Below are 25,115 nucleotides of genomic sequence, written 5' to 3'. Positions count from 1 at the left end.
GGATAGACTCCTCCCCTAGTTTTCACTTGATTTCACTTTAACACTCCCTCCCCCAACGTGACTGATTTGCTTCTGTTGCTAATGGAGACTGGAGCAGGTTCAAGGGACTTCGATGATGCAGCACCTCACTGGTATATGCAGATTTAATGGTTTCAGGACGTGCTCTCCTGTTGCTGTTTAGCTGGGGAACAGACTTTGAGCACCTTTAAAATTCTGCAGAGCAAAAGCTGTCCTGACAGTGAGGCAGTCTCTACAGGCTGTCTGCTGTCCCACCCCTGGGGGCCCTTCCTGTGTCCATGTCTGCCTGACACTCTGCCATGGCCTGACTGCCCTCCCAGTCTCACCCTGTAGATGGAGGCTGGGCCTTGGTCCAGCGGATGACCCTCCCTCCCGAGCTCCTGTCTCTGGCTGACCAGTCATCTGCCCTCATCAGCCCAGCAGGGTACCAGTACTCACGAAACTACTGGCTATTAGTGAACCCGCTTACGAACCTAGAAGCCAGGGCCTTCCTTCCAGTCTCAGACCTGAAGAACCTTGTGTACGATCTCTTGGTCATCATTATCATGATCACCGGTGTCGTCTTAGTTGCCATTTATTTTAAGAGTAAATGCTAAATGCTATATAATCATCTTCTTATTTTGTTTCATTTAATCCTCAGAGCAAACCTATAAGGGAAGCGTCATTCTCTTTTCCAGATGAGGAAACTGAGGCTCAGAAAAGGTCAGAACTTTGCTCAGTCCCAGCTAAGGAGTCTCAGCCAGGATCGCAGCTCCTCACGCCCATCAGCCGTAGGAGCTCAGCTCTCTTGAGCTGAAACCTGATGCCAGTTCTCATCGAGCACGTCCGCTTCCAAGGAACATAAGGAACTGTGTGGTCAAAGGAAAACATCTGCTTAATAGCCAGACTGCGCTGCTATTCATGTGTTTCATTTATAATATCAATGATGTTTTCAGTCAATCACTTCAGAATCAGATTTTTAAGAAAATATGTAAGGAACAAATTCACCAGCTGCTCTCACCGTGGACGGGGAGGAACGCTGCCCGATCCTCAACAACCCTTGGACATGTGCTAAGTTTGGCATCTGAAATAATTTCCTTACGGCACATGGAGATTGCTATCCAGGCCGGAGGAAAATGCCAGAAGGAGGCCTTGGGTGCTCTCCGTGTCTTCTGACGCTCAGCCCCTGCCTTCCGTCCTCCCCTCCAGAACTCTTGGTCACTCTCGTTCTAAATCTCCCCACTGTAACCGAGCGAGGCCAGACTGTCCCGGAAATGCAATCCCCAGTGAGAACTTAGTCCATGAGAGATGGTAACCTGTTACGGGGAAGGGAAATGACCCCAAGATCTCATCTTGGGCATAACTGAGTTTTATAAGCGTGAAAATGGAGACAGGTAATATTATGAAGTCTCTAGACCTTCACCTCTCAGCACAGTCCACTGTTTTCCATGCTGTGTCAGATCTCTGCTCAAATACCCACCCCCCGGTGTCTTTCCCCTGCTTGGTTTTCTCTGTAACACGTCACCACCTGGAATTATCTTATGTACTTGTTGGTCTACTGTCCGCCCCCTCTGTAGAATGGGGGGAGTTCCGTGCGAGCAGGGACTTCAGTTTGCTTGCTGCTCTAAACCCAGCATGTAAGAGGGTTTGGTTGTACCCCCATGTTTGTAGCAGCACTATTTACAATCGCTAAGATCTGGAAACAGCCCAAGTGTCCATCAGTAGGCGAATGGATAAAAAAGCAGTGGTACATATACACAATGGAGTACTACGCAGCTGTAAGAAAGAAAGATCTCTTATCCTTTGAGACGACATGGAGGGACCTGGAAAGTATTATCCTAAGTGAAACAAGCCAGAGAAAGACAAGTATCATATGATCTCACTTATTTGTGGAATATAATGAATTTAACAGTCTGAGGAATGGGGTAGTCCCAGAGACGTGCAAGTGGGGTACAGACTGACAATCACCAGAAGAGGGGGTGGTGGGGGAGAGATAAACCACAGAACTTATATGCATGTATGCATGAACAGTGGACATGGACAACAAAGCTGGGGACAGGGCAGGGAAGGAGGGGGAGGGGGAATCAGTGGGGGAAACAGAAACATCTGTAACAAAAATTAATTAATTAATTAATTAATTAAAATAAAGATTAATGTAAAAAGTATCCTTGGGTGAGGATCAAAAAAAATATGGACATTAAAATTTGAATATCATATAAAAAAAAAATAAGGGTTTGGTGCATAGTGCGTGCTGAGTAAACAAGTTATCAGATGCAGAGGTCAGCCGCCTGCCACGCCTTTTGGGAGCAGAGCAGCCTTTACTGAGCACGTTTAAGTTGCCATCAAACCTCGGTCTGACTGCTGTCATTGCCTGAGATGAGATTAGGTTTTCTTTCTTTTTCTTTTTTTGTTAAAAGGCCAATGTCAAACTGACATAAAGAAAACAGTTAAGTAAGTACTAGCTCAGGTGGCCCTCAGATGCGCTAAAGTCTGGAAAACAGTATCTGAATGTCTGGAGAAGTTTGAGATCAGAAAACACTGATGTGAGAAAATCTACCATCGTGTGAGGAAAAAATTGTTGTGGTCTACACTGTTCATCTTGAAATAATTATGATCCAATCTCACATGATGCACATTGTGTTCATGGTTCTCTTAGAATTATCTTTGGCTTTAGGAGTTGTAAGTAATGTTCATAAAATTAAAACCAAAATGTACCCACAATTGAGTCCAAATATTTCCTCTTTTAAGGTGTACCCATAACTGTGAAGTCAAGGTTAAACCACAAGCTTTTGTTTCCTTATAATTATTTTTTAAATATTTGGGTCCAATTTTACTTGGTAATTTGGCAGGTAATAATGGGGTAAACTCTAGAATATTCAAGAACATATTATTACCATATGTTAATCTCCATATTATTAATCTCCCTAATCTTACAAAAATGAAAAACCACAAGTTTCCGAATTGTAACCAAAGTTATAAAACTGAGGCTAAGTTTCTTTTGGAAGGTTCTTAGTCGGGGGGACGGGGCAGGTGAATGGATAAGGGCACAATAAACAGTGGGTGGGACCCTCTTGTTAATAAAAACATCATTTCCCATATGTTAAGATTAAAATAGCTCATGCTCTCCCTCCAGACCGGACATCAGTGGGCCTGCATTCTTCCTCTCCCTGCCAGATACTTGTTCCTGGCTGGGAGACATTTTGTGATATTTATTTGATGACACACACCTGCTGGGTGGATGAAAAGCAACTGCTCCTGAGGATGACCTACTTCAAGGGCACAGTAAGCTCCTGAGAGCTTTGGCAGGTTGTCCTTAAATCATCGGAGTGCATCTTGCTATCACCTGTTGAACATATCTAAGACTAGTGCCTTTGCAGACGCCTTGGAGGCCAAGTTGCCAACCCCAGGAAGAGAATTCAGAGTCAGCTCTGACTGTGTGAGACACTGGGACAGGGGAGCACTGTCCACCCGCCTGCCCTGAGCGCAGGAAGTGCTGTTCCCAGCCCCCGGGATGGGCCTCGTCCCGGGAGCCCGCCACCACGGGGGGACCGTCTAGATGGTCGGCGGTGGAAGGCAGGAAGGATGAGGGCCACGGCGGGGGGAGAGTCGTGGAAGAAATGCTGATGTATTCTCCTGGGAGTTTATAGGCCAGAGAACCATTTCCAGGGGAGGTCAGGGAGGAGCTCAGGACGTCTGAAGTGCGTGGACACACTGTCACCAGATTCATTTGAAGCCAACTTCTTTTTACGTGTTCATTTCCACAGACACTTGTTGAGCACCGGCTTGGGACAAGGCAGTCCTTTAGGTAATAAAGATACAAACACAAATAATTTACATCTCTCTCTCAATGTATACAGTCTAGTTTGAAAACATAGCTAACCAAGGACTTGATTATAAAGTTAAGTGTAACAGTAGATGCACAGATGGAGTTCTTAGTCCTGTGGGACTTCCTGGAGGTGGTGATAACTGGCCTGAGCTCCGAAGAGTAAACGTGAGTCGGCCAACAAGAGAAAGCGGACTGGGGGCATTGAAACGATGTTGTGCTCAGGAGCTAGAAACTGTTCAGTTTTACTGAATAGCAAACAAGACATGGTGGGACAGTCGTTATGCCAGTGTGTGCCTTGGGGGGGTCTTCCTCACCCATGGCATGGGCCCCTCACCCGCGCTGCCAGTGACACGTCAGACATGTCGTTGGAGTAAGGGACTGTGCTTGCTGAGGGAATGCAGCCTCATAGCAAGTTTCCTCGTACCCCTTGCTCACTGAGCTGCTCTGCGTGGCAAATGAGACCCCATGGAGGGGACAGTGACCCACTGCTGAGGAGTTTGGAGCTCTGAACCCCGCCTGCGTTGGGCACTACTTGGTGATTTACAAGGAGTTTTTCTCTACTACTCTTATCTGCAAGTCTACAGGACATGGTTCGAAGGACTTGGTTGGCTCCAAATGCTGCTGCCCTCCGTGTTCCTTATGACGTGTGTGTCCTTCCCTCCTCTCTGGTTGTTTATTGTTGTGTACCTCATTCACCCCAAAATGTAGTGGCCTAGAAGAGTCGTGACCGCTCCGATTTCTGGGGGCTGGGAGCCGAGGAGCACTGTGGCTGGGTGTTCGGGCTCAGGGTCTCGTGAGGTGTCTTCAGGTGAAGTCTGGGGCTAAAGGAATTGGGGGAAGACAGGATCTGGGATTAGCTGGGCACTGGCTGGGCATCTCCCCCTTTATCGCTTCTTCATTCTCAAGGGGTTTGCATATAGTGTCTGCATAAGCTAGCTTGAGCTTCCTCACAGCATGGTGGCCTCCAGCCTGGCAGTTCAGGGCCCCAAAGATGGGTTCCAAGAGCAAGACTGGCAGAAGCTCTGTGGCGTTTGCCAACCTAGCCTAGGAAGTCACACTGTCACTTTTGCTGCATTCTGTTCATCAAGGCAGCCTACCCGCTTTCAGTGGATGGGATGGAGACTCCACCCCTTGACCCAGGGGGATGGAAACGTGGCCAATTTAGAAAAATGACAATGTTCCACACTCCCTTCAAGAACATTTTCCTGTGCTCACATAACGCTTAAAATTACCTAAATATCAATTCACTCCTTATGGTGCCGCTTGCAACTTTTCATGCTCCTTCCCACCCTGCAATCCAAGGCTTCCGGGCACACGTGTGAACCAGAGAGCTCCCACTGCCTGGATGAGATCCGTCACCTCGGGGAGCAGTGTCCCCTCGAGAAGATGACACTTTGTGAGCATAATCCTGTTGCCCCGTCTTCAAGGACGTTATTCCTCCATCAGCCATTGTCCAAGCCAGGTGTTGCATTTCTCTTTCACTGACAGGGCCCTTCTCTGTCGCCACAGAGATCTGGAGCTCAGGAGTGAGTGACTTCATAGCCCCTTCGTTTACCACGCTCCTGACGGTGCCCCGGCACAGCGCTGGTCGACGGCACTTTGCGGAGGCTCTGACCGTTTCGGGAAGTGAAAAAAAAAAAAATCATAGTAAGTAAAAGAAAGGCCCAGATTTGGGGCTCAAGGAACCTTGAAAACTGGAACATTAGCCTGTTCTCAGTAGAAAATCTTCTGAGATAAAGTTAAATTATTGATGTAAATTTTGCATTTCTAAATAATTACTATTGCAGGTGTGCTGTCTTTAATGAGGACTTGAATTCCAGGGTATTTTTTTTTTACACATATATGGTGAACAGAAGTGGAATTCTTTAGATACTTTCTGTTAAAAATATATGATATAGAAGCACTGAATTGGAGGGGTGTTTTGCCCTTGGGTAACCCGGAAAACAATATAGCTCTGTTTTTAAATCCCTTCCAGTTCAAGAGTTATCCATGCAAATAGTGTTGACCAAGGTGTTGAATACACCACTAATAATAATGCTACCCTTTTATAAAGCTAAGAAATCAGGAATAATGCTGAAAATAAGAAGACAGTCATTTATTTACTCTATTTGGCATTGTTAGTACTAATAATGCATTTCAACACAGTGGAATTGCTAGATAATGCTTCCGTGACTGTTATGCAGGTTATTGTTATTTAAATGAACAGTCGACTGCACTGTAATGAAGAAATTCATGCTTTTCCCAACTCTGTTATCAACCAGGATTCTAGGAAAATGAGAATTTGTGTCCGCCTTCATTCACACTGCAAACTGGAGGTCACTGTTTTCAATATGAACCTTTTTTTAGCTTTTCAACAGTGAATAATTAGGAGATGCTGCTTCTGAAATTACCTGTATTCACCACAGAGAAGGGAAGACTTTTATCTTCCACGATGAAATAATGTTTCCTCATTCAAACTTTGTCATTCTTTCTTTAAATGGCATTTTACACCACTGAGTGAATCCTAGGTAGTAAAATAAAAGAAATATATTTCATGTGCCGCAATAGCCTTGTTTATTCAATTTTACTGCCTTAAATTTCAGCTCCTCCTTGAAAAATGATCCAAATGCAGAGATGGTTTTAAAGCATTTGAACATATGAAGCGATTGTCAGCATAAAGCGCTATTACACACACACACACACGTGTTTGGGGCACTTTGATTTAAATTGAATTGATTCTTAGTCATTATAATTTAATGATCATGTGCTTCTGTTGAGTTTTTAACAGCTTTATTGAGATATAGTTTACATATTATACAATTCACCCATTTCAAGTGTACAATTTTATGGCTTTTAGGATATTCACTGATTTGTCACCACAATCAATTTTAAAACATTTCATCACCCCAAAAAAGCAATCTGCTACCCATTAGCAGTCACTCCCCATTTCCCACCAGCCCCTGACAACCACTGATCTACTTTGTCTCTGTGGGTTTGCCTGTGCTGGACATCTCGTCTAAACAAAATCAAACACTACATGGTCTTTTGTGTCTGGCTTCTCTCACTTAGCATAATGTGTTCAAGGTTCATCCATGTTGTAGCATGGATCAATACTTTATATCTTTTTATGGCCAACTAATATTACATTGTGTGGATATACAAATTTTATTTACTCATTTATCAACTGATGAACAGTGCAGTTGTTTCTACTTTTTGGCTATTATACAAAATGCTGCTATGAGCATTCAGATACAAGTTTTTGTGTGGACATATGTTTTCGTTTCTCTTGGCTATGTACCAAAAACAGAATTTTTCAGGTCTATGCTTAACTTTTGAAGAACTGCCAAAGTGTTTTCTAACATGAATGGGCTGTTTTATATTCCTACCAGCAATGTGTAAATGTGTTCATGTCCTCGCCAACACTTGTTATTGTCAAACTTTTTATTTTTATTTTTTCTTTATTAATTTTTAGAGAGAGAGGAAGGGAGAGGGAGAGAGAGATAGAAACATTGATGAGAGAGAACATCAATTGGCAGCCTCCTGCATGTTCCCCTTTGGGGATTGGGCCCACAACCTGGGCATGTGCCCTGACCGGGAATCAAACCAATGACCTCTTGGTGCGTGGGTCGACGTTCAACCACTGAACCGCACCGGCTGGGCATGTCTATCTTTTTTATTATAGTTATCCAAGTGGATATGAGAAACTATCACATTGTGGTTTTGATTTGCATTTCTCCAATGATTAAGATGTTGAGCATCTTTTTATGTGCTTCTTAGCCATTTGTATTTCTTCTGTGGATAGATGTCTATTTCTGTTGAGTTTTTAAAAGTTCTGTTACCTAGTCTCAGGAATGTGGCTAACAACTGAGTTGGAAACAAATGTATCCGCATAAAGGGAGTAATTTTAAAACAAACTTACAAATTGAAGATATTTTCACAGTGGTAGTATTTTTGGATTATGGAATAATTGAATTGCTCTCAGGAATCAGTTTAGTTCTCAAGAATTTTTTCAGTTTGATTAGCAACATGGATATTGGTGATCCCAGACTCATACCTAGAAAATGGCTTAAAGATCAGTTGGTACAATTAACATATTTTACAAAGTGAGAGCCTGAGAGGTAAAATATGTAGGTTCCACAGAGAGTTAATGATGGAGTTGGAACTCTATCCAGGTGGAGACCAGATAACTGAGTGTCTCTGTTTACTTTAGAGAGAATTTAATGCACTTTCAAATAGGTTCTCACTGATTCATTTTTTAAATTAATGATCAGATCCTCATTTATTATTGGGTACTTAACAAATATTATTTTATTTTATCCTCAGAGCAGCACATGTAAGATTGATATTATTATTCTCTCCTTTCGTATGTGGTGAAACAGGTTAGCTAATTTCTTCAGTGGGACCTACATAGTAAATAGGAGATTCGAACCCAGACTTTGTGATTCCAAGTCCATTGTTTTCTTTGCGCCGGTCTATCAGATGACTAAAAGCACCGGCACACTGTTACCATGCCGTCTTGTTAGACTACATCTGATTAAAGTATCCAACAGGTGGTGGCATGGAGCACTCATTTACCATCATTAATACAGTTATTTAGCAAAACTAATACACCCAACTTTGAAAATAGAATATAAATTTCAATTAAGAGAAGAATTGTTCAGGTATAAAAAATGTAGTACCTAAGAGTACCTACTAATATATTAACATATTTGGAGCATTCTTTTCCGTTACAAAGCATTTGATTTATACTTTTGATGTTTACAATTATGCAAGACCAGTTTTTCGTTGTCTTTGTTTTTATACACATGATGACCCGAAGGCCTGAAGCGCTTTAGTTGCTACAAAGTCTCAGGCAGACCCAGATCTCACATCCAAGTCTCCGGGCTCCTGTGTAGTCTTGTGTCCCCTCCTGTGTGCCATGCTCCGCCTTAATGATGTGCTGAAGGACACTCATTTGAAAGAAGAGGAGACTTTATGCCATTATTACAGACAACAACAGAGCTATGAACAAGTAGAAGTTATAGGGAGGCAATTTTGAGCCCATATAAAGAAGACTTGATCTGCCCAACAATGAAATGTGTTGTCTTGTGAGGGAGTGAGGTCTCTTGTCATTCAACTCTTCAAGCTAGAGTTGGATGACCATCTGGGAGGATAATCTAGGAGGGATTTCTGCATTGTGTGTGTGTGTGTGCGCGCGCGCACGCGCACGCTTAGAGAAGTCAGATGGCATTTAAGGTCTCTTTCAACCATGATTGTGGATCTTTGTTCTTAGTTAAGAGTGAGTGCTGGCTTAAAAAGTCCTCTGTATCCTTATAGAAGAAAGAGACTTTGGCTCTGATAAACTCTCATCCTGCACAGTTAAAAGTGCAGGGCTTTCTGTTTCAAAGAGAGTAACCAGATTTATTATTTGAATTATTGGTTTCCTAATGGTTATAACAGCAGTTCCCTTCCATATTTACAGATACCGTGCACAGCAAGAGTTCCACCTTTGAATAAGTTTGATTTTGAGCCTTTAATATGCCATTGTCCTTTGTGACTATCCAAGATGAGAAAGGATTCAGCAGTTCCAAATCTGTGTTTTGTTTTTGCAAAGCACTTTAGAAGCATGTTTGTCGATCTCAGCCAGTGGCTTTCAACTCTGGTTGCACTTGAGGATCACCTGGGGAGCTTTTTAAACATACAGATGACCAGCCCTAGCTGAGATGGATCAGTTGGTTGAGCGTTGTCCCATGCACCAAAAGGTTGCTGGTTCAATTCCTGGTCAGGGCACATACCCAGGTTGCAGGTTCAATCTCTGGTCAGGATGTGGGTGGGAGGTAACCTATCAATGTTTCTCTCTCACATCAATGTCTCTCTTTCTCTCCCCCTCTCCCTTCCTCTCTCTCTAAAATCAATAAAAAGAAAATACAGATGACCAGCTACACCCCAGACCAAATGAACTCAAATCTCTAGGGATGGATTTTCAGCATCAGCATTTAAAAATAATTCTCCAGATGATTCTTATGTGAAAACAGAGTTAAGAAGAACTAGTCTGGTCTGAGCATAAGCTCAGGTAAAACCTGGACGTTTGCTTTAGTAATTCAGATCACCATTCAGAATGCAGGTTACAGTGGTGTCCCTGTATCTGTGATTTCACTTTCTGTAGTTGCCGTTACCCACGGTCAACCGGGGTCTGAAAAATTAAATGGAAAAATTCCAGAAATAAACAATTCATGAGTTGTAAATTGCACACCATTCTGAGTAGCATGATGACATCCTCTCCGCCCCACTTCATCCCACCTGGGATGTGAATCAGTTCTCTGTCTAGCGCATCCAGACTGTGTTTGACACCCTTCCCTTAGTCACTCAGTAGTCTTCTCGTTTATCAGATCAATTATCAGAGAGGCCACGTTCAGATAACTTTTATTACAGCATATTGTTATAATTGTTCTCTTCTATTATCAGTTATTAATCTCTCGCTGTACCTAATTTATAAGTTAAACTTAATCATAAGTATGTGTGCACAGGAAAACGACATAGTACATATAGGATTTGGTACTGTCCGTGGTTTCAGACATCTACTGGGGTCCTGGAATGTATCCCCGTAGAGAAGCGGGGACGGCTGTAAAAATTCTGTGTCAATGCTCATGAGTGTGATTACAGGCAGTAACTCACAATGGTTCACACTGCTGCGCTTGAGCCAGACACCCTGGCTTCGTCCACCTACTGGTTCTGTGACTTTGCCACGTTTTTTCCATCTCTCTGGGCCTGGCATTCTGAATTTGCAAATGGAGATAATAATAGTGCTTATATGACAAAGGCTAAGATAAAGACCGAAAAGCAAACAACTCTGCGTACTCTGATACCACAGTCCTCCTCCTCCTCACTGATGCTCGCTGTTGGTGGAGTCAGCCGTGGCAGGAGCGAAGCGCCGATTGGGAACCTGACCCGCTGTGTACAGGCTACAAGCAGGACCCGGCCTTGTGTGGAAACTAAGGACTCTTTTCAGCAACAGCAACCTCATGCTTCTGCAGATGCAGAACTCCCCGCCGAAGCGGAGTGTTTTTCATCAGGTTTTCTGCAGGAAGCTGAGGCTTAGCTAGGTAACCTCCTGCAATTCCATCCTGTTTGTTATTCTACATAAAGCACCGGCCATAGTTCCGCCAGCCAGGGGCCTGGACTGAAGGGTGATGCTGGGTCTCCGCTGGACAACGGGGAAAGGGATGCGCGGCGTAGGGCCGGCTGACCTGAATCTTCAGGGCAGTTTCCATGACCCTCCCTGCTGAACGGTGGGACCTGGCGTTCAGACACGTGCTTGCTATTCAACAGAAGGCAGTAGTTCCATAACCAGAGTTCAGGGCTAATTGTGCGAAAAATAAATATGATCTGAATGTGTGGGACAGACTCAGAAAAATTCAAGTGCATAATTAGGCATAGTTTTGATTTAGTTTTTCAGCTGATGAACACATAATTGGAGGTAGCTCTCGTTACTGAGTCACAGTAGCGAGTCCCTGACTCGGGTTTAGAACAAGCGTGGACACTGCGTGCATCACACGGGTTCTTTAACATGCCGTTTCCATCCAGACGGCCTCCACCTGCAGTTGTGGAAGTCGGTGGAATATTCCTAGGAGGCGCTCAGAGGACGGTAAGCTGAATAACATCTTTGTCTCAAGGACTTATATGAGACTGGCTCCCCCACCCCTTTGCTTCTGCGAGCATTTGCGGCTCACCATTGCAGACACTGCATATCTTTGTGTCCCACACAGTCCCCATGTTACTAGTCGTTTGCTAGTTGTGGTCATTTAATAGAAGAAAGCCGTTATGAGATATTACAGGTCCCAAGAGGTCATGTTTGTATTGAGTATGGCGTTATTGCCTGTGACCAGCCCCCTTCCAAGTCCACCTTAACACCATTCTTTAGATGCACTAGTAACATGTAGGCGGATAGGCAGGATTGGAGAAAGGATGTATGTGGCCCTTCAATATGCCAGTCACCCACAGTTCTGAGGGGCACTACCGTGGCATATTGCCGGCAGTGATCTAGAACTCCAGATGGTATGTTGGCACTTGTTTGGGGTTTGCTCTGGGAATGGGGTTAAAGAGGATGCTAGACTCTAGCTCCGCTCCCTTTCCCCTCCAGAGTGGACCCTGGAAGCCTCCGTCCCCTTCCCCCTTCAGGAAGCTGCCCGATCTCTCCTGGGGGTTTGGACTCAGCACAGTCACTCGCTCCCCATGAGCGTCCAGGCACCTGGTAACCCCATTCTACCGGGGCCAGCGAGACCGAACCCCTTCCTGTGACCTGTTCTGTCCTCCCTCGGACCCCAGGGCCGCGGCAGGTATGGGAACGAATTGAAAGACTCAGTAGATTAGGTTGTGTTTCTAATGAGCTTGCCTGTCTTACTGGCTTTATTTTGTGTAAGATTCTCTGTCTTTGAGAAAAAATTATTATGGAAATTTACACACACACACACACACACACACACAGAATAGGATAGTGGGCCTGCATGTCCCAATACCCAGTTTTAACAGTTACTGATAGTTAGCTATTCTTGTTTTCTTTCCTTTCTCTTTTCCTTTAATCCTCACCTGAGGACATTTTTCCATTGTTTGTTCAAATAGAGTGGGAGGGAGAGAGAGAGAGAGAAACATCGACATGAAAGGGACACATCGAGTGGCTGCCACCCACACGACCCAACCAGGGCCGGGGACAAACTGCAACCGAGGTACGTGCCCTTAGCGGGAACCGAACCCAGGTCTCTCTGGACCTCAGGCTGATGCTCTAACCGTTGAGCCAAACCGGCCAGGGCTCCCTTCCCTTTTTCTTTTCTGTTTTAGGTATTTTAAAGCAAATCCCCGTATACCTGATTTTACCTGTAACTACTTAAGTAGGTCTAGCACATACATCATAACTTTTAAACACCTGACCACAGTGCCTTTATGACACACGACAAATTCAGTAATGAGCGCGTGCCCTGTCCAGGTTCAGTTTCCCCTGATGGTCTCACAAATGCTCGCCAGTGGTTGGGCGTTTTAAATCAGGATCCAAACAAGCTGCACTCGCTGAGTTTGGCTGACCCGACCTTAAGCATCTTTTACTCAATTGCAGATCCTCCCCTTGTTTTTTTGTATTTGTTTGTTGAAGAAACCAGGTCACTGTCCTGTGAAATCTTTCACATTATGTATTTACCCTGTTGCATCCTCATGGTGCAGTTTCATGTGTTTCTCTCTCCTCCGTACTTCCTGGAAACTGGTCGTTAGCTCTGAAAACTTAGTGAAACTCAGGTTCAGTTGTGTCCAGTCAGGAGGCGTATCAACTTGTATTGATGTCAAGATTGATCAGTGGGTTCAGGTATGGTCTACCTGCTTTATCTATTATGAAGTTTTCTGTCTACCTGCTAACCTAATAGTTTTAGTAACCATTGATAATTCCTGTCTGTGCCCATTACAGGTTATAAAATGGTGATTTTCAAATTCTAGCATTCTTCCTGCATTTATTAGCTATTATTCTATGTAGAATTTGTCTACTATTTGGTTACTCTGAAATACAGTTTTTACAAGAAAAGCAGCATAAATACCACTTTCCATTTTTTAATCAGTTTTCAGAATACTGAGTTGCACTAGCCACCTCTAAAAGTCAGCAATGAGACTTGTTCGTTGGTTTTTGAATATTATTAGAAGCACTTGGGTTTTCTCTGTTTCATATGCATCAGTTAGTTCATTGTGCTCATCACTCTTTGATGCTCAGATATCTCATCTTTAGTCAGTGGGAGGCCCTTCTAGTTGCCTCTGGTCACCCCTGGTTTTTTCTGGCAGGATAAGATACCCCAGGCTTCTAAACCTGGACCCAACTATTTCTACAAGGAATTCTGGTTTCTTTCCATGGATGAAAACACCAGTCTGGACACTAGGGGTGGCTTCCCTCTTAAATGGTTCTGTTTGTGTCGGAATGGTCACCTCATCTTCCTGGTATCTCATTAGTCCTGCTGTCTATGGGCAGCTGATTCCACCTGGATACTCCCTCCCCCACACGTGCTTATAACAGCCAGTGCTTACTTCTCCAACCACAGCCGACCTCCTCTCAACCCTTTCTTCCTCGGCTTTTTCATCGGAGTCCGCACTCATCTCTGGGCTCCTAAGACGCCAGTGTGGGGAAACCATATGCTGAAGAGCAGTGAGACTTCCCAGCCTGGGGCTCAGCTGACCGCCGTGCCGTCCCGCACACCCAAAGGCTGCGCGTTAGATTCCCAGTCAGGGCACGTACCTAGGTTTCGGGTTCAGTCCCTGGTCAGGGTGCATATGGGTGGCAACTGATCCATGTTTCTCTCTCATCAAAGTTTCTCTCTCGCGCGCTCTCTCTCTCTCTCTCTCTCTCTTCCTCTCTCCCTCTCTCCCTCCTTCTCTCCCTCCTCTCTCTAAAATCATTGGGAACGTCATCAGGTGAAGGGGGGAGGGAGGGAATAGACTTTTTTTCATAGAGTATTGCTTTTTTATTTCTTGAAGAGAGTTAACCTCCTGTGCTATCTAAGCTTTGGGTAGACAGATCTAGTCTCTTTCTTAAGCCAAACAACAGTGCTTTGAAACACCATGAAAATGGTCAGCCCAGTCACCAGAGCTAGGGAGGCTTGACAAAACCAACAATGGCCTCAGGAGGATGTGTTTTCCTGGGAAGCATGACTGTTACATGTTGAAACTATTAACTAGAGTTTCTGGGTAATGAAACAGTATTGAGGACTTAGTTCATCTTGACCATTATTAAGCCACATACCCAGTTGAACATCCGATGAATACTATGGACCTTCTCTCTAGAAAAATGCACATAAAATTTTATAGACAATTTCATGGGCTTCAAGGACCTCAAACTATCTTGGAGTTGACTTTATTTTCCCAGACTAGGTCCTAATTTGCACTGGCTTGTTGGAGGCAGCAGGATTTGGAGGTGGGGTAGGAGGCTGGACAAGAAGACACACAACTGGAACGAGGGTGCCGGCTTAAGACCGTTCCACTATCGTTGTTCCTTCTTGGGTGGAGCTACTCCTGGTCCCGTCCATGAACTATTTGAACTATTTGCTGTTATCCGTGACATGATGCGTGTGGGAATTGAGAGTGAGCATTTAAAAACATTCGTAGCAATTTGACATTGCTGTGCCACCCAAGCGCACGGTCAGTGGACTTCTCATTGAGCAGGGCATGAACCCTTTCGGGTGCTGTTGAGCGCACACAGTGAATTGTGAAATTCCTCACCAAAGCCCAAATCCGTCCTTCATCTCAGCCAGTCCAAGAAGCAAGAGCGGTGAAACCCACGCGCCTTCGCTCAGCCTCCGGTCGCGTGGCCGTGGCCTGTCTCCCCCTGGCCCCCCTCTGAAGCTCCGAGGCTCGGGCGCACGGGGGGCACGCATCGTGCCCACAGCAGATCTTCGCTGAAGAAGACGGGGCCCAGCAGAACTGCTCGCCACGAGAAGCTGCATTGTTTCTTCGTGGTGCTCTGCAGAAACACGTGGTGGTCGTTCCTGAGAAGTTGGAGTTGCTCGCAGAAGAAAGCGTGACAGGACATACAGGGTAAGCGGGCATCACTCACTGACTCGTCTCAGAGGGCGTGGAAGGAGGGGAGGAACACGAAGCAGCTGGTCCTCACTGGGGGGCTTTCGGGACGATTTGTATTTCGGTGTCCACACGTGTGAGTTAACAAGGCCGAGTCACAGCTGCCGTCCACGTTCAGGGCACAGTGGTCTTAAGTAGAGTAATCCTGACGTGGGAAGAAAACCATCTTTTTCATCCTCAGTATGGATTTATAAAGGAAAGGAGGAGAGGATCGAGGAGCGTCCCCTGTGCTGTTTTCTCTCCCTGTCATCTCGCTACCTTCCCTGAGGCTTCGGGGTTCATCAAACCACTCTCTGAAGGAATCCAAAATCTTGTCTTTAAAGACTGGGCTCGTGCAAAGTCACCTTTAGCTCTCAAGACTCCTGGCAGCCGGGGACCTCGTGGCCTGAGGAGGACCCTGCCCTCCTGCACCACCACCATCCCCCCCCCCCCGGGGCCCCAGGAGTGCATTTCACACTCCCAGCATGCCTTGCTCCACCCCGCAGCACAGCTGTGACCCACATGGGCTGCCGAGGGAGCAGTGTGAACTCCAAGTCGCCAGCTGTGTCACTTACCAGAGAAAGGGCTTGTACCTGAGGACAACTCAGACAGTGAGCCAGCCCCAGCTTAAAGAGACAGTCTCGCTTTTCCTTCCTTTCTTGCGTCCGTCCTTCTTTCTTTCTTTCTTTTCCCTTTTTTCTCTTTCTTTTTCATTCTTTGTCTCTGCTTGATGTCTTCATTTCTTTCATTCATTCTTTGAGGTATAACTGACCTATAACATTATGAGTTGCAGGTCTACAACATAATGAGGGGGTATTTATATGTACTGCGCAATGCTCACTACGATACGTCTAGTTGTCATCTGTCACCATATGAAGTTACTTTTTTTTTTTTTTAAGAATTTTTAGGACTTGCTCTCTGGGAACTTTCAAGCATGCACTACAACATTATTGACTGGACATTACATCCCCATGATTTCACCCACTCCCACCACCACCCCTTTCCTCTGGCAACCACAATTTTAGTTGTTTTGTTTTTTTAGATTCCACATATAAGTAAAATCATACAGTATTTCTCTCTGTGTGTCTTATTTCACCCAGCATAAGACCCTCGAAGTCCATCCACGCTGTTGCAGATGGCAAGATGTCACCCTTGTTTACGACTTAGTAACGCTCCATGGTATCCATGCGCCGCATCTCCTTTAGCCAGTCATTTGGCTGGACGTCTAGGGTGTTTCCATGCCGTGGCTAGCGTAAATAATACTGCAGTAAACATAGGTGTGTGTATACCTTTCCAGGCCAGTATTTTCATATTCTGAGGATTGATGGCTAGTAGTGGGGTTGCTGGATCATATGGTAATTCTATATTTAATTTTTTGAGGAAACTCCATACTGTTTTCTATAGTGGCTGCACCAATTTACATTCCCACCAAGAGTGCACAAGGGTTCCCTTTCTCTACCTCCTCTCCGACACGTGTTTCTCTGCTTTCTGATAATAGCCATTGTAACAGAGATGATGTCCCACTGTTGTTCGGATTGGCATTTCCCTGATGATTAGTGAGGTGAAGCATTTTCTTCTTTTAATCGAGTAGAATCAGAAATAGTATCTGCTAATAGTAATAAAAGGAGAAAACCCAAGACTGTCTCAGAGCCGAAATCAGCAGATGCTGTATGAGTGTTGCAGAGTAACAGCTGGTGTGATTTTATCAACAACTATTCAGTGAACTCGAGATTTCTGGAAATAATTTTGTTTTGTAACATCCTAAATAACACACGCTGCTTGCTTTATCTCGTGAAAAGAAAGACAAAAAAATAGTATCCTGCTTACCATGCACGGGTTACCTGAAGGATAAAGGAGCTTGTCCACAGGATGTGGGCCCCGAAACGGCACGGTCGCTGGAGTCTGAGATGACCTTTGTCTCCACAAATAAAAAAGCTGACAGCCCCAGGTGTCAGGACCATGTTTTTTTAAATGCACACATCATAAAGGGCCCAGCTTAATGACTATTTTCAAGTTCAAACTGATTTCCTGAAATGGAAGAGGAGAGAACCATGCCGTGTGTATGTAGAGAGGGGGACAGTTTAGGGTAATGGGGGCGTTGGTTACCCCCACTGCTCTTCACCAGGATCTACCAGTAAACGTTCCCTGTACCCATGCCCTGACTCCTGTAGGGGTTTACGGTTGTTGACAGCAGCATGATTGTGGTAACTATTTATTGGGTACTTCTCTGTACCAGGCATGGGCTAAGCACTTTGTGTTAGTGGGTTTTTAAAAACCTTTGCAATAGACCTAAGCGATCAGTGTTTTTATCACCCCATTTTATAGGAAGTAAGGTAACAGCTTACTCAGATCATGTCCCTCGTAAGTGGCCAAACTGGTCTGGGAACCAGGTGTGTCTTACTTCTCAGCCTTAACAATCATGCTGGCCTTTAGGAGTTTATCTGTTTGGTTGGTTTTGTTTTTTTCTACAAGTTTAAAAAGAGGCTCCTTTGCTCTTTGACTAGAAAGGTCCCAAACCATTTTTGGTCTGCGAACCCCCATGAGCCACCAGAGGGAATGGAACCTGGCCACAGCACTGTCACTGAAAGGTAATAATTAATTTTTAAAAAGGTGTCACTTCAAGAGGCTAGCAACACGAAGCGTATGTTTCTCTTGGATTAACTTTTCGAACACTCTTTAAACATGTTCATATCGGCAGAGACTAGAAAGAATGCAAACAGACTTGACAGTTTCAACCGCTGGGAAGAAAAATATGAAAATAAAGCTGTACTCATAGTCTTAAACAACTACTCACTTCTTTTTCTCTGATAAGAGTCGTGACCATTACCACTTATTATGGCCCTTTTTGTGCCAACCAATGTGTTTATCTGGAATTATCAACAACCCCAAAAGGCAGGAATTGTCTCCGTTTTTCAGTTGAAGAAACTAAGTCTCCTTGAGGTGCAGAAGTTTATATCTCTGTAATGGGAAGACTTCCCTCTATGACCTTGGACACATTCGAATATCCAACAGAAGTAACAGGAGCACAGCACAGACTGATGAAAATACCCAGGGGATCTGTACAAAACACCCTCTCACGGGTCACGGCGGAGGAATAGCGTCTCCTCCAGCTGCTGCGTTGCGATTCGCAGAAACATGCAGCGATTAAAATACTGTCAGGCCCACACTCCTTTTGAAAACTGGCAGATGGAATGAAAGAGAGAGGGAGGGAGGAAGGAAGGGAAGAAGGAAGGGAGGAAGGAGGGAAGGAAGGAAGGAAGGAAGGGAAAAGAGAGAGAGAATGAGAGAAAGAAAAAGAGAGAAAGGAAAAAATTGGCTAACAGTGGACACCTTTGGTATAACCTCTGAAATGCTCTCCACAAAGACTTAGAAGAGGGGACTGTGCCTTCTGGGCCTGCAATGGTACTGCCAGGGGTCGTTCTTCTGGAAAGTTCCGTCAACCTTCTTTATGGGGAGCAAACCTGATACTCCCCCGGAAAGTCCCAGGGTCAAGGGCTGGATTTGGGCATACTGACCTCAGACCCAGGGGGTCCAACATCAGGACCTCTCTCCCCAGCAGCATTATTTAACTTCTCTGGACCTGGGTCTCATTAACTATATAAAAAAAAAAAATCACACTGAGCTCCTTAGGAAAACACATGAACTATCTGGATTATTTTAAAGGTGGAAATGGGCTTGTTACGGAAAAGAGATTACAGCCACCAGTAAACCCATTTTTCTACATCCTTAAAGACACTCCTGGAACTTACGTTTCTATTTCTGCTTGTGAGAGTCTCTGGGAGTTTAGTAACGGCCCCTGCCCTCAGCACACCTCTGTAGCGCAGCGGGCGGGCTGCTCACTGATCATCACACGGGCTTGAACCTGTCAGTCCCAAGAGCAGCTGTAAGAGGTGCCTTCAGATGCACTTAGGTGGGGGACAGCGAGGAGCGGGCGTGGGCGTGTCCCCTCCTGCAGTCCTCCAGCACGCGGCGCCCCTTGGACAGGGGCCCTGTTGATGCTGTCAGTTCATGTCTTATCCGTCTCTGGGACAGTATTTCTCCTTCCTGCTAATCACAATTCGGACATTTAGGCGTTTGTCACATCTCTTTCCCCTTTTCTTCCCTCTCTTTTTTCTTTCTTCATCTCCTTGCCTCTTTTATTCTCTCCTCCCCTTTCCATGTTTCTTCTCGGCATGTTACTCAACCACCATGTCGATCGTAAGTCCAGGAAGTTACCGTGAATAGACCAATTCCAACTGCAGAAACGGCAGCCAGGCAGCTGCGAACAGACGGGGAAACCAGCCTGAGTCATCAAAGACTGGAGAAGAGATGCAACGGGACGGGGGCTGGCCGCGCGCTACACCTCACAGTGAAACTTCTGCTGGAGAAAAGAATCTTTCTTATTTTTTTCCCTGATATAATCTGAATAATTTATACCTAATGCCAAGAAATTATATATAATTAGTCAGGGCAATGTATAATTTCCACTTGATTATATATATTACAGTGATTAAGGAACTTCAGTTTTTCACTAGTAAATATCTGCCTTCTTTGTTTCATTCTGGGTCTGTAATGACTGTTTGCATCGAGGGGAGGACTCCTTCAGAACTGAGGGAGCGAAAGTTGGACTGCTCTACCCAAGTTCCGTTGGCTGATGTCTGTGAATCCAGGAGATACCATGACGTTAGCTACATGTGAGAGGGGAGGTAGCAGGGGCTTTATGTCCGATCTGAAACCTCATGTGATTTTGTATGACTTTCAGTAGGGAAATTCAATAAAACGAATGAAATGGAATGAAAGGGGGGGGGGGGAGAAGGAAGGGAGGGAGGGAGGACGGAAGGAAGGAAAAGAGGGAGGGAATGAAAAGCCATGTTTAAAGGAAAGTTGCTCAATAAAGTACATGAAATCGCTAATATTTTAAATATTGCATAAAATGAAATGAAATTTTTGACATTTCAGTTTTTAATGAATGACTCCCACTTGCGTTTTGTGGAGTATTCTTATATGTTTATTATCACCTGTTTTATAGCAGTTTCCTTTTTTCAATTAGAGGATAGATTTCACCCTTTATCTTTGCAGGTAGCTGATCCAAGACATTTTTATGTAAATAGATTAATTAATTGGTCGCCTTCATTTGAAACTTAAAAAGAAGGTAATCCTTTCTGAGAGGCATTAACTATTTTTTAAAGCTGTAAACAATTCTTAAGCACCTTGTCACACAATTAGAAACTATTTGACAGCAGTAATCATAATGAAATGTATTACTCCTTACCAAATCACCTTTTTTCCAGGTAATTAAAGGAACCTATTCATTACATGATTGTGCAGAAACTTCACTTGTAAAAAAAACTCACGCTTTCTGAAAACCTAATGGTACATATTGACAAAACTTTTGAGCAAATAACATCACAAGTTAAATTTCTTACTACAGAGCCTTTGGGAGTAGGAATCTGGCTACAGAAATGCACCAGGTGTGAGGAAAGGCGGCTACTCCTGGACTCCTTGGAGAGCCCCGAGCCTCTCTGCCTTCCTATGATTTATGCAAATCAGAACACTTTGGGGGGCTCTGCTTCCCAGCCCAGCCGGCAATACCCACTTCCCTCGGTTCGCGGGACCATGCAAATTCGAGCACTCCTGAGCTGTCCCAGAGGGCTGGCTCATTATTCCTGCCCCATTCTCTGGGCAGTGCAAGCATTCAGACTTGAATGGACAAGGGTTTAATTACTCACCACATCTGTCAGATCAGATTCAACTTGAGAATGAAGAGAGTCCCAGACAAGCCCAGTCGTTCCTGTGCCATGTTCTTCGTGGCCGAGGTCATCCAGCTCCGGCTACTAGGGAATATTTTCCGATTCTTGTTTCATGACCCTTCTGGAAGACAGGGATGCCTGCTTTTGGACATTCATTACTGAGCCTTTCGCATTGTGTGTGGCCCTCACACGTGTTAATTAATCTTCCTGATGATGCACTGAGCACCGGGGAGCTCTTTAATCCCCCAGGGTTACGGATGGCCACTATGAATGCCAGAAAGTTTGCCTTACTGTTTCCTGACCTACATGCTCCTCTGTCTACATGCTTTGCTTCCTCCCCTCCCCTAATATGTCTCCCACATGACAGATTGACTACTCACATTACCAGGTCAGCCAGAGTTTGACATAGTAAAGGCAGACAGTCCCCAAGTAGAGGATAGACCTACGCAGAATAAGGTTGTGGCAGATTAAACAGTCCCAAGACTATGAGCCCAGGCCTTCCAAGGAAAAGGTGCATAGTAACAGGTAGACAGGTGTGTGGCCATGGGAACCAAGAGACTGTGCCACGTGGTGAGTGGGCACCAGCATGCCTTCCCTTCCTGTGTTGTTGTTAGGGTTTAAGAGGAGATTCTTGGTATGTGGAATACAAGGTTTCATAGATTGCCCTGGTGTTTTTTGGGTTTTGTTTTTGTTTTGTTTGTTAGTACAATCACAGTGTTATACGAATGTCACCTCTGTCTACTTCCAAACATTTTTCTCAGAGAAAAAGAAACCCTGTACCTAATAAGTAGCCACTGCCCCATTCCCCCAGCCTCTGTCTCTGTGGATTTACCTATTTTGAATATTTCATGTACATAGAATCATATACTGTGTGACCTTTTATGACTGGCTTCTTTCCCTTAGGATAATGTGTTTGCGTTTGCCATCGTGTTTTACTATGGCATTTTCGGGGGTGGGGGAGGGGTGTCGATCATCTTACCTTCCCAGAAGTAGTCCTCTTCCTGTGCTCTCTGTCTTGGATGATGCCCTCACCGTCTCTGGACGCCTGGGAGTCAGCTTGGACCCGCCGTCTGTTCGCCCGCCTCCTGTCTTCTTGTTCCTCAGGTTCCGCTGGTTCCACCTCTGAAATTCCCAAAATCAGTTCTCGTGTGTCTTCTCGCTGCTCCTGATCCTTTTCAGGTGCCATGTATTCTTCAGCCGCTCATTCTCAAACACAGATGCATCTGAGGAGGTCGCTGCCCTGCTCGGTACTCTCCATGGCTCCTCAACGCCTGCAGAACAGCGTCCGTGTTCCTTAGCATCTGTGTCAGGCTGTCCACGTCTGCTCTTCCCCTCCCTCTGCCCTCATCTGCTCCCCACCTGGTGCACCGTGTGCATCCAGCCCCGTTAGACTGCTCACGGGTCACTGGCCAAGGTGCACACTTGCTCCTGCAGGCCTCTGCACGTCCTGTCTGCTCGCCCAAAATGCCTTCCTCTCTCCCAGCTGCGGGAGCCCATCGCTCTGTTGCCATGTATTGTATCACACCTTCTCTCCTTTTCTCATCTGCTCGTCAGGATAAGTCCTTCCTTTATAACCCCATGGCTTTTTACTTATCATAATACTTGCACATCCCAGCCAGTCTTTAATAAGGTTCTTTGTATGGCTCCGTCCCTTCCCAGTAAACTCAGATCTTCCTGGGCACAGAAGCCTTGCCTTCCTCATGGCAGCACCTCTAGCTCCAACCACTGTGGAGGTCCTCGACAAATATTTTGCTGGAGTATTTGAATTTTCTTCTCCAAAGGAGCTGTAAGTCATGGAGAAAACCCATCTGATGCAAAGTAACAAGGGCTAACATTTAAAATCATAATTATTTTAATCTTCTATTGGTTTTAAAGTTAGCCACATTGGTTTACCAGTTTCAATTAGCAGAAAACGCAACTTTGCTTTTTTTTTTTTTTTACCTCCTCCAATTATGTTCCTCATTATAAATCTCAAGAGTTTTATATGCAGTTGCCAAAAATCTCCTTTTTGACAAATTGCACAGGAGGCATTTTGGGATTGTGTGATAGAGTTGACTGAATCTCGGCCAAGTTCTGTACCCTGATATCATTCAAAACAAAAATACAGATGTCAGGCTACTCTAAACTGTATCTATTTATTGCATCCAAACCTACCAAATTCACTGTCTTTAAAAATAATCCATTGGATTCTTTTTAAATTAAATGCCAAGTAAACAATGCAAATAAAACTATTTTGTTTGCTGAGAAGTAATTGAAAATCTGCAACTAATTACAAATTGGCAAGCTCATAGCCTGCAAATAGCTGAAACCCTGTGCCGACGCCCTGTTTACAGTGGGGTTCAAACTGGTTTCCTTGCACCAGCCATCCACGAGTTATTAATCAATACTTTGCCAACTTCTCTACCTCACCTTCAAAAAATGGTAATAAACATTTGATTTTCAATATGGGCTTCATAAACAAAGCTGTTAAAAACTAGAGGAGGAGGTGTAATTGGTTAGAACACACAAAGCCCGTTCTTGAGTTCCATGAATTGGCTGGGGTTTAAATACCCTGCTCTTCCTTGCCGACTCGGGAATCCTGCAATGGTGTTGAAATTAATATTTTGTCAGTCTGGTCATTGAGCTCCCTGTGGCACTCCACTGATATAGTAGATGACATTTTTAACTGAAATCCTGGAGGAAAGCAACATATGCGTGGACCACAGAGAGACGGGGATCAATGGATTTGATTTGCCATTGCTACAGCAGGTGAAGTTGAGTTTAAATTTCACCACTCAGATTACAGTCATTTGTAAAGTGTGTGTGTGTGTGTGTGTGTGTGTGTTCTGACCCTTTCATACCTCTCAAACTCCGTCTCCTGTTACCCTTTCCCTCCCAGCTGCCCTACAATCGCTCTTGCTCAGTCACTGCCCATGCTGTTCTATGTTCCTGAAATGTTTTTCTCTGGATTGTCACTTGGCTGGCTCCTTCTCCTCCTTCTTTTCTTCAGGTTCTGGTTTAATGTCACTCCTCAAAAAGGCCTTCCCTGTCCACCTTACCTAATATCTTGTTCCTTATTCTCTTTCTTCATTTATTTACTTGATTATTGTGAGATGCCTCCACTGGATTAGAAGCTATCCAAGGATAGACACTTTGTTTACCTTGTTCACTACTCTAACCTAATCCCTAAAATAGTTCCTCTCATGTGGCAAGTTCTCAGTAAGTACCGGATGGATGGGTAGTGGGTGGGTGGGTGGGTGGGTGGATGGGTGGATGGATAGGCAGGTGAATAGGAAGATGGATGGCTAGAGTAGAGGGATGAGTGAAGGAATAAAGAAAGTTATGTTGGTTGGGACAAGCAGCAGAGTTAGGACAGAAGTTGAGTGTTAGGAAGCACTTGACTCTGAAAGCAGCTCCTCCTATAAGAAACCAAAGCTGTCCAAAATTCCAGAATTGGAGACCTCTCTCCAAACAGGTGCATTCAGAGGTAAGAGATGGTGAGAAATACTACAGAATGAATTCTCAACTTTCTCAAGGCTTGTTCTGTAGAAAAATGATTAGAACTGTCTCTGTGGCCCCGGAGTCTTGACCCAGGGCCAGTGGGTGGAAATTACTGGAACACATGTCATGGCTTTAATATGAGAGAAATTTCTCACTGTGAGAGCCACCCTGAATGGAACACGAGTAGGGAGATGATGTTGGTGGAAATATTTTTACACACCATGCCTGAACTCTAGGCAGGGATGCTTCTCCAGGCGGTACAGGCGTCACATGCACTGGGTTCTAGAGGACTAGCCTGGCCCCTTCCAGCCCTGAAGCTCTGTGATTCCACAATGATCAAATGAGAGGCCTGCTCAGCAGTTGACAGTTATTTTTAAAAGGAAAAATTCCAATGAGATGTGGATTACTCATTTTGTCCCATAAGAAGATAACTTTAAAAAAAAAAAAAAAAAGGATAAAAATGAACTGAAAGAAAATGTTCTAGCAAAATAATAAGGCTGGATTCTGAAAGTCTCTCCCATCTCCTGTTCCCCGGGATGCCTTCCCCG

At 44.7% G+C, this 25,115-nt stretch overlaps 1 protein-coding gene across 7 annotated transcripts in view; it reads left to right on the top strand.

Annotated features, from left to right (window-relative positions):
- The window catches only part of VTI1A (vesicle transport through interaction with t-SNAREs 1A), a 331,254-nt gene that overhangs the window by 231,435 nt on the left and 74,704 nt on the right, over positions 1-25,115 (top strand). The window contains exon 9 of one of the 7 annotated variants that reach the window (XM_036265628.1): positions 17,863-17,979. The exons of 4 other annotated variants lie outside the window; for them this stretch is intronic. In XM_036265628.1, the coding sequence (XP_036121521.1) occupies positions 17,863-17,950 (88 nt within the window). In that variant the 3' untranslated portion in view covers positions 17,951-17,979. Of the gene's footprint in view, positions 1-5,332; positions 5,373-14,669; positions 15,094-17,862; positions 17,980-25,115 lie in introns of those variants that run through there. 2 more of the 7 variants (XM_036265622.1, XM_036265633.1) reach the window with 2 other exon arrangements.

Source organism: Molossus molossus, unplaced genomic scaffold (genome assembly GCF_014108415.1).
Source record: "Molossus molossus isolate mMolMol1 unplaced genomic scaffold, mMolMol1.p scaffold_m16_p_17, whole genome shotgun sequence".
NCBI classification, from domain to species: Eukaryota; Metazoa; Chordata; class Mammalia; order Chiroptera; family Molossidae; genus Molossus; species Molossus molossus.
This window is presented reverse-complemented; position numbering and strand designations above follow the sequence as displayed.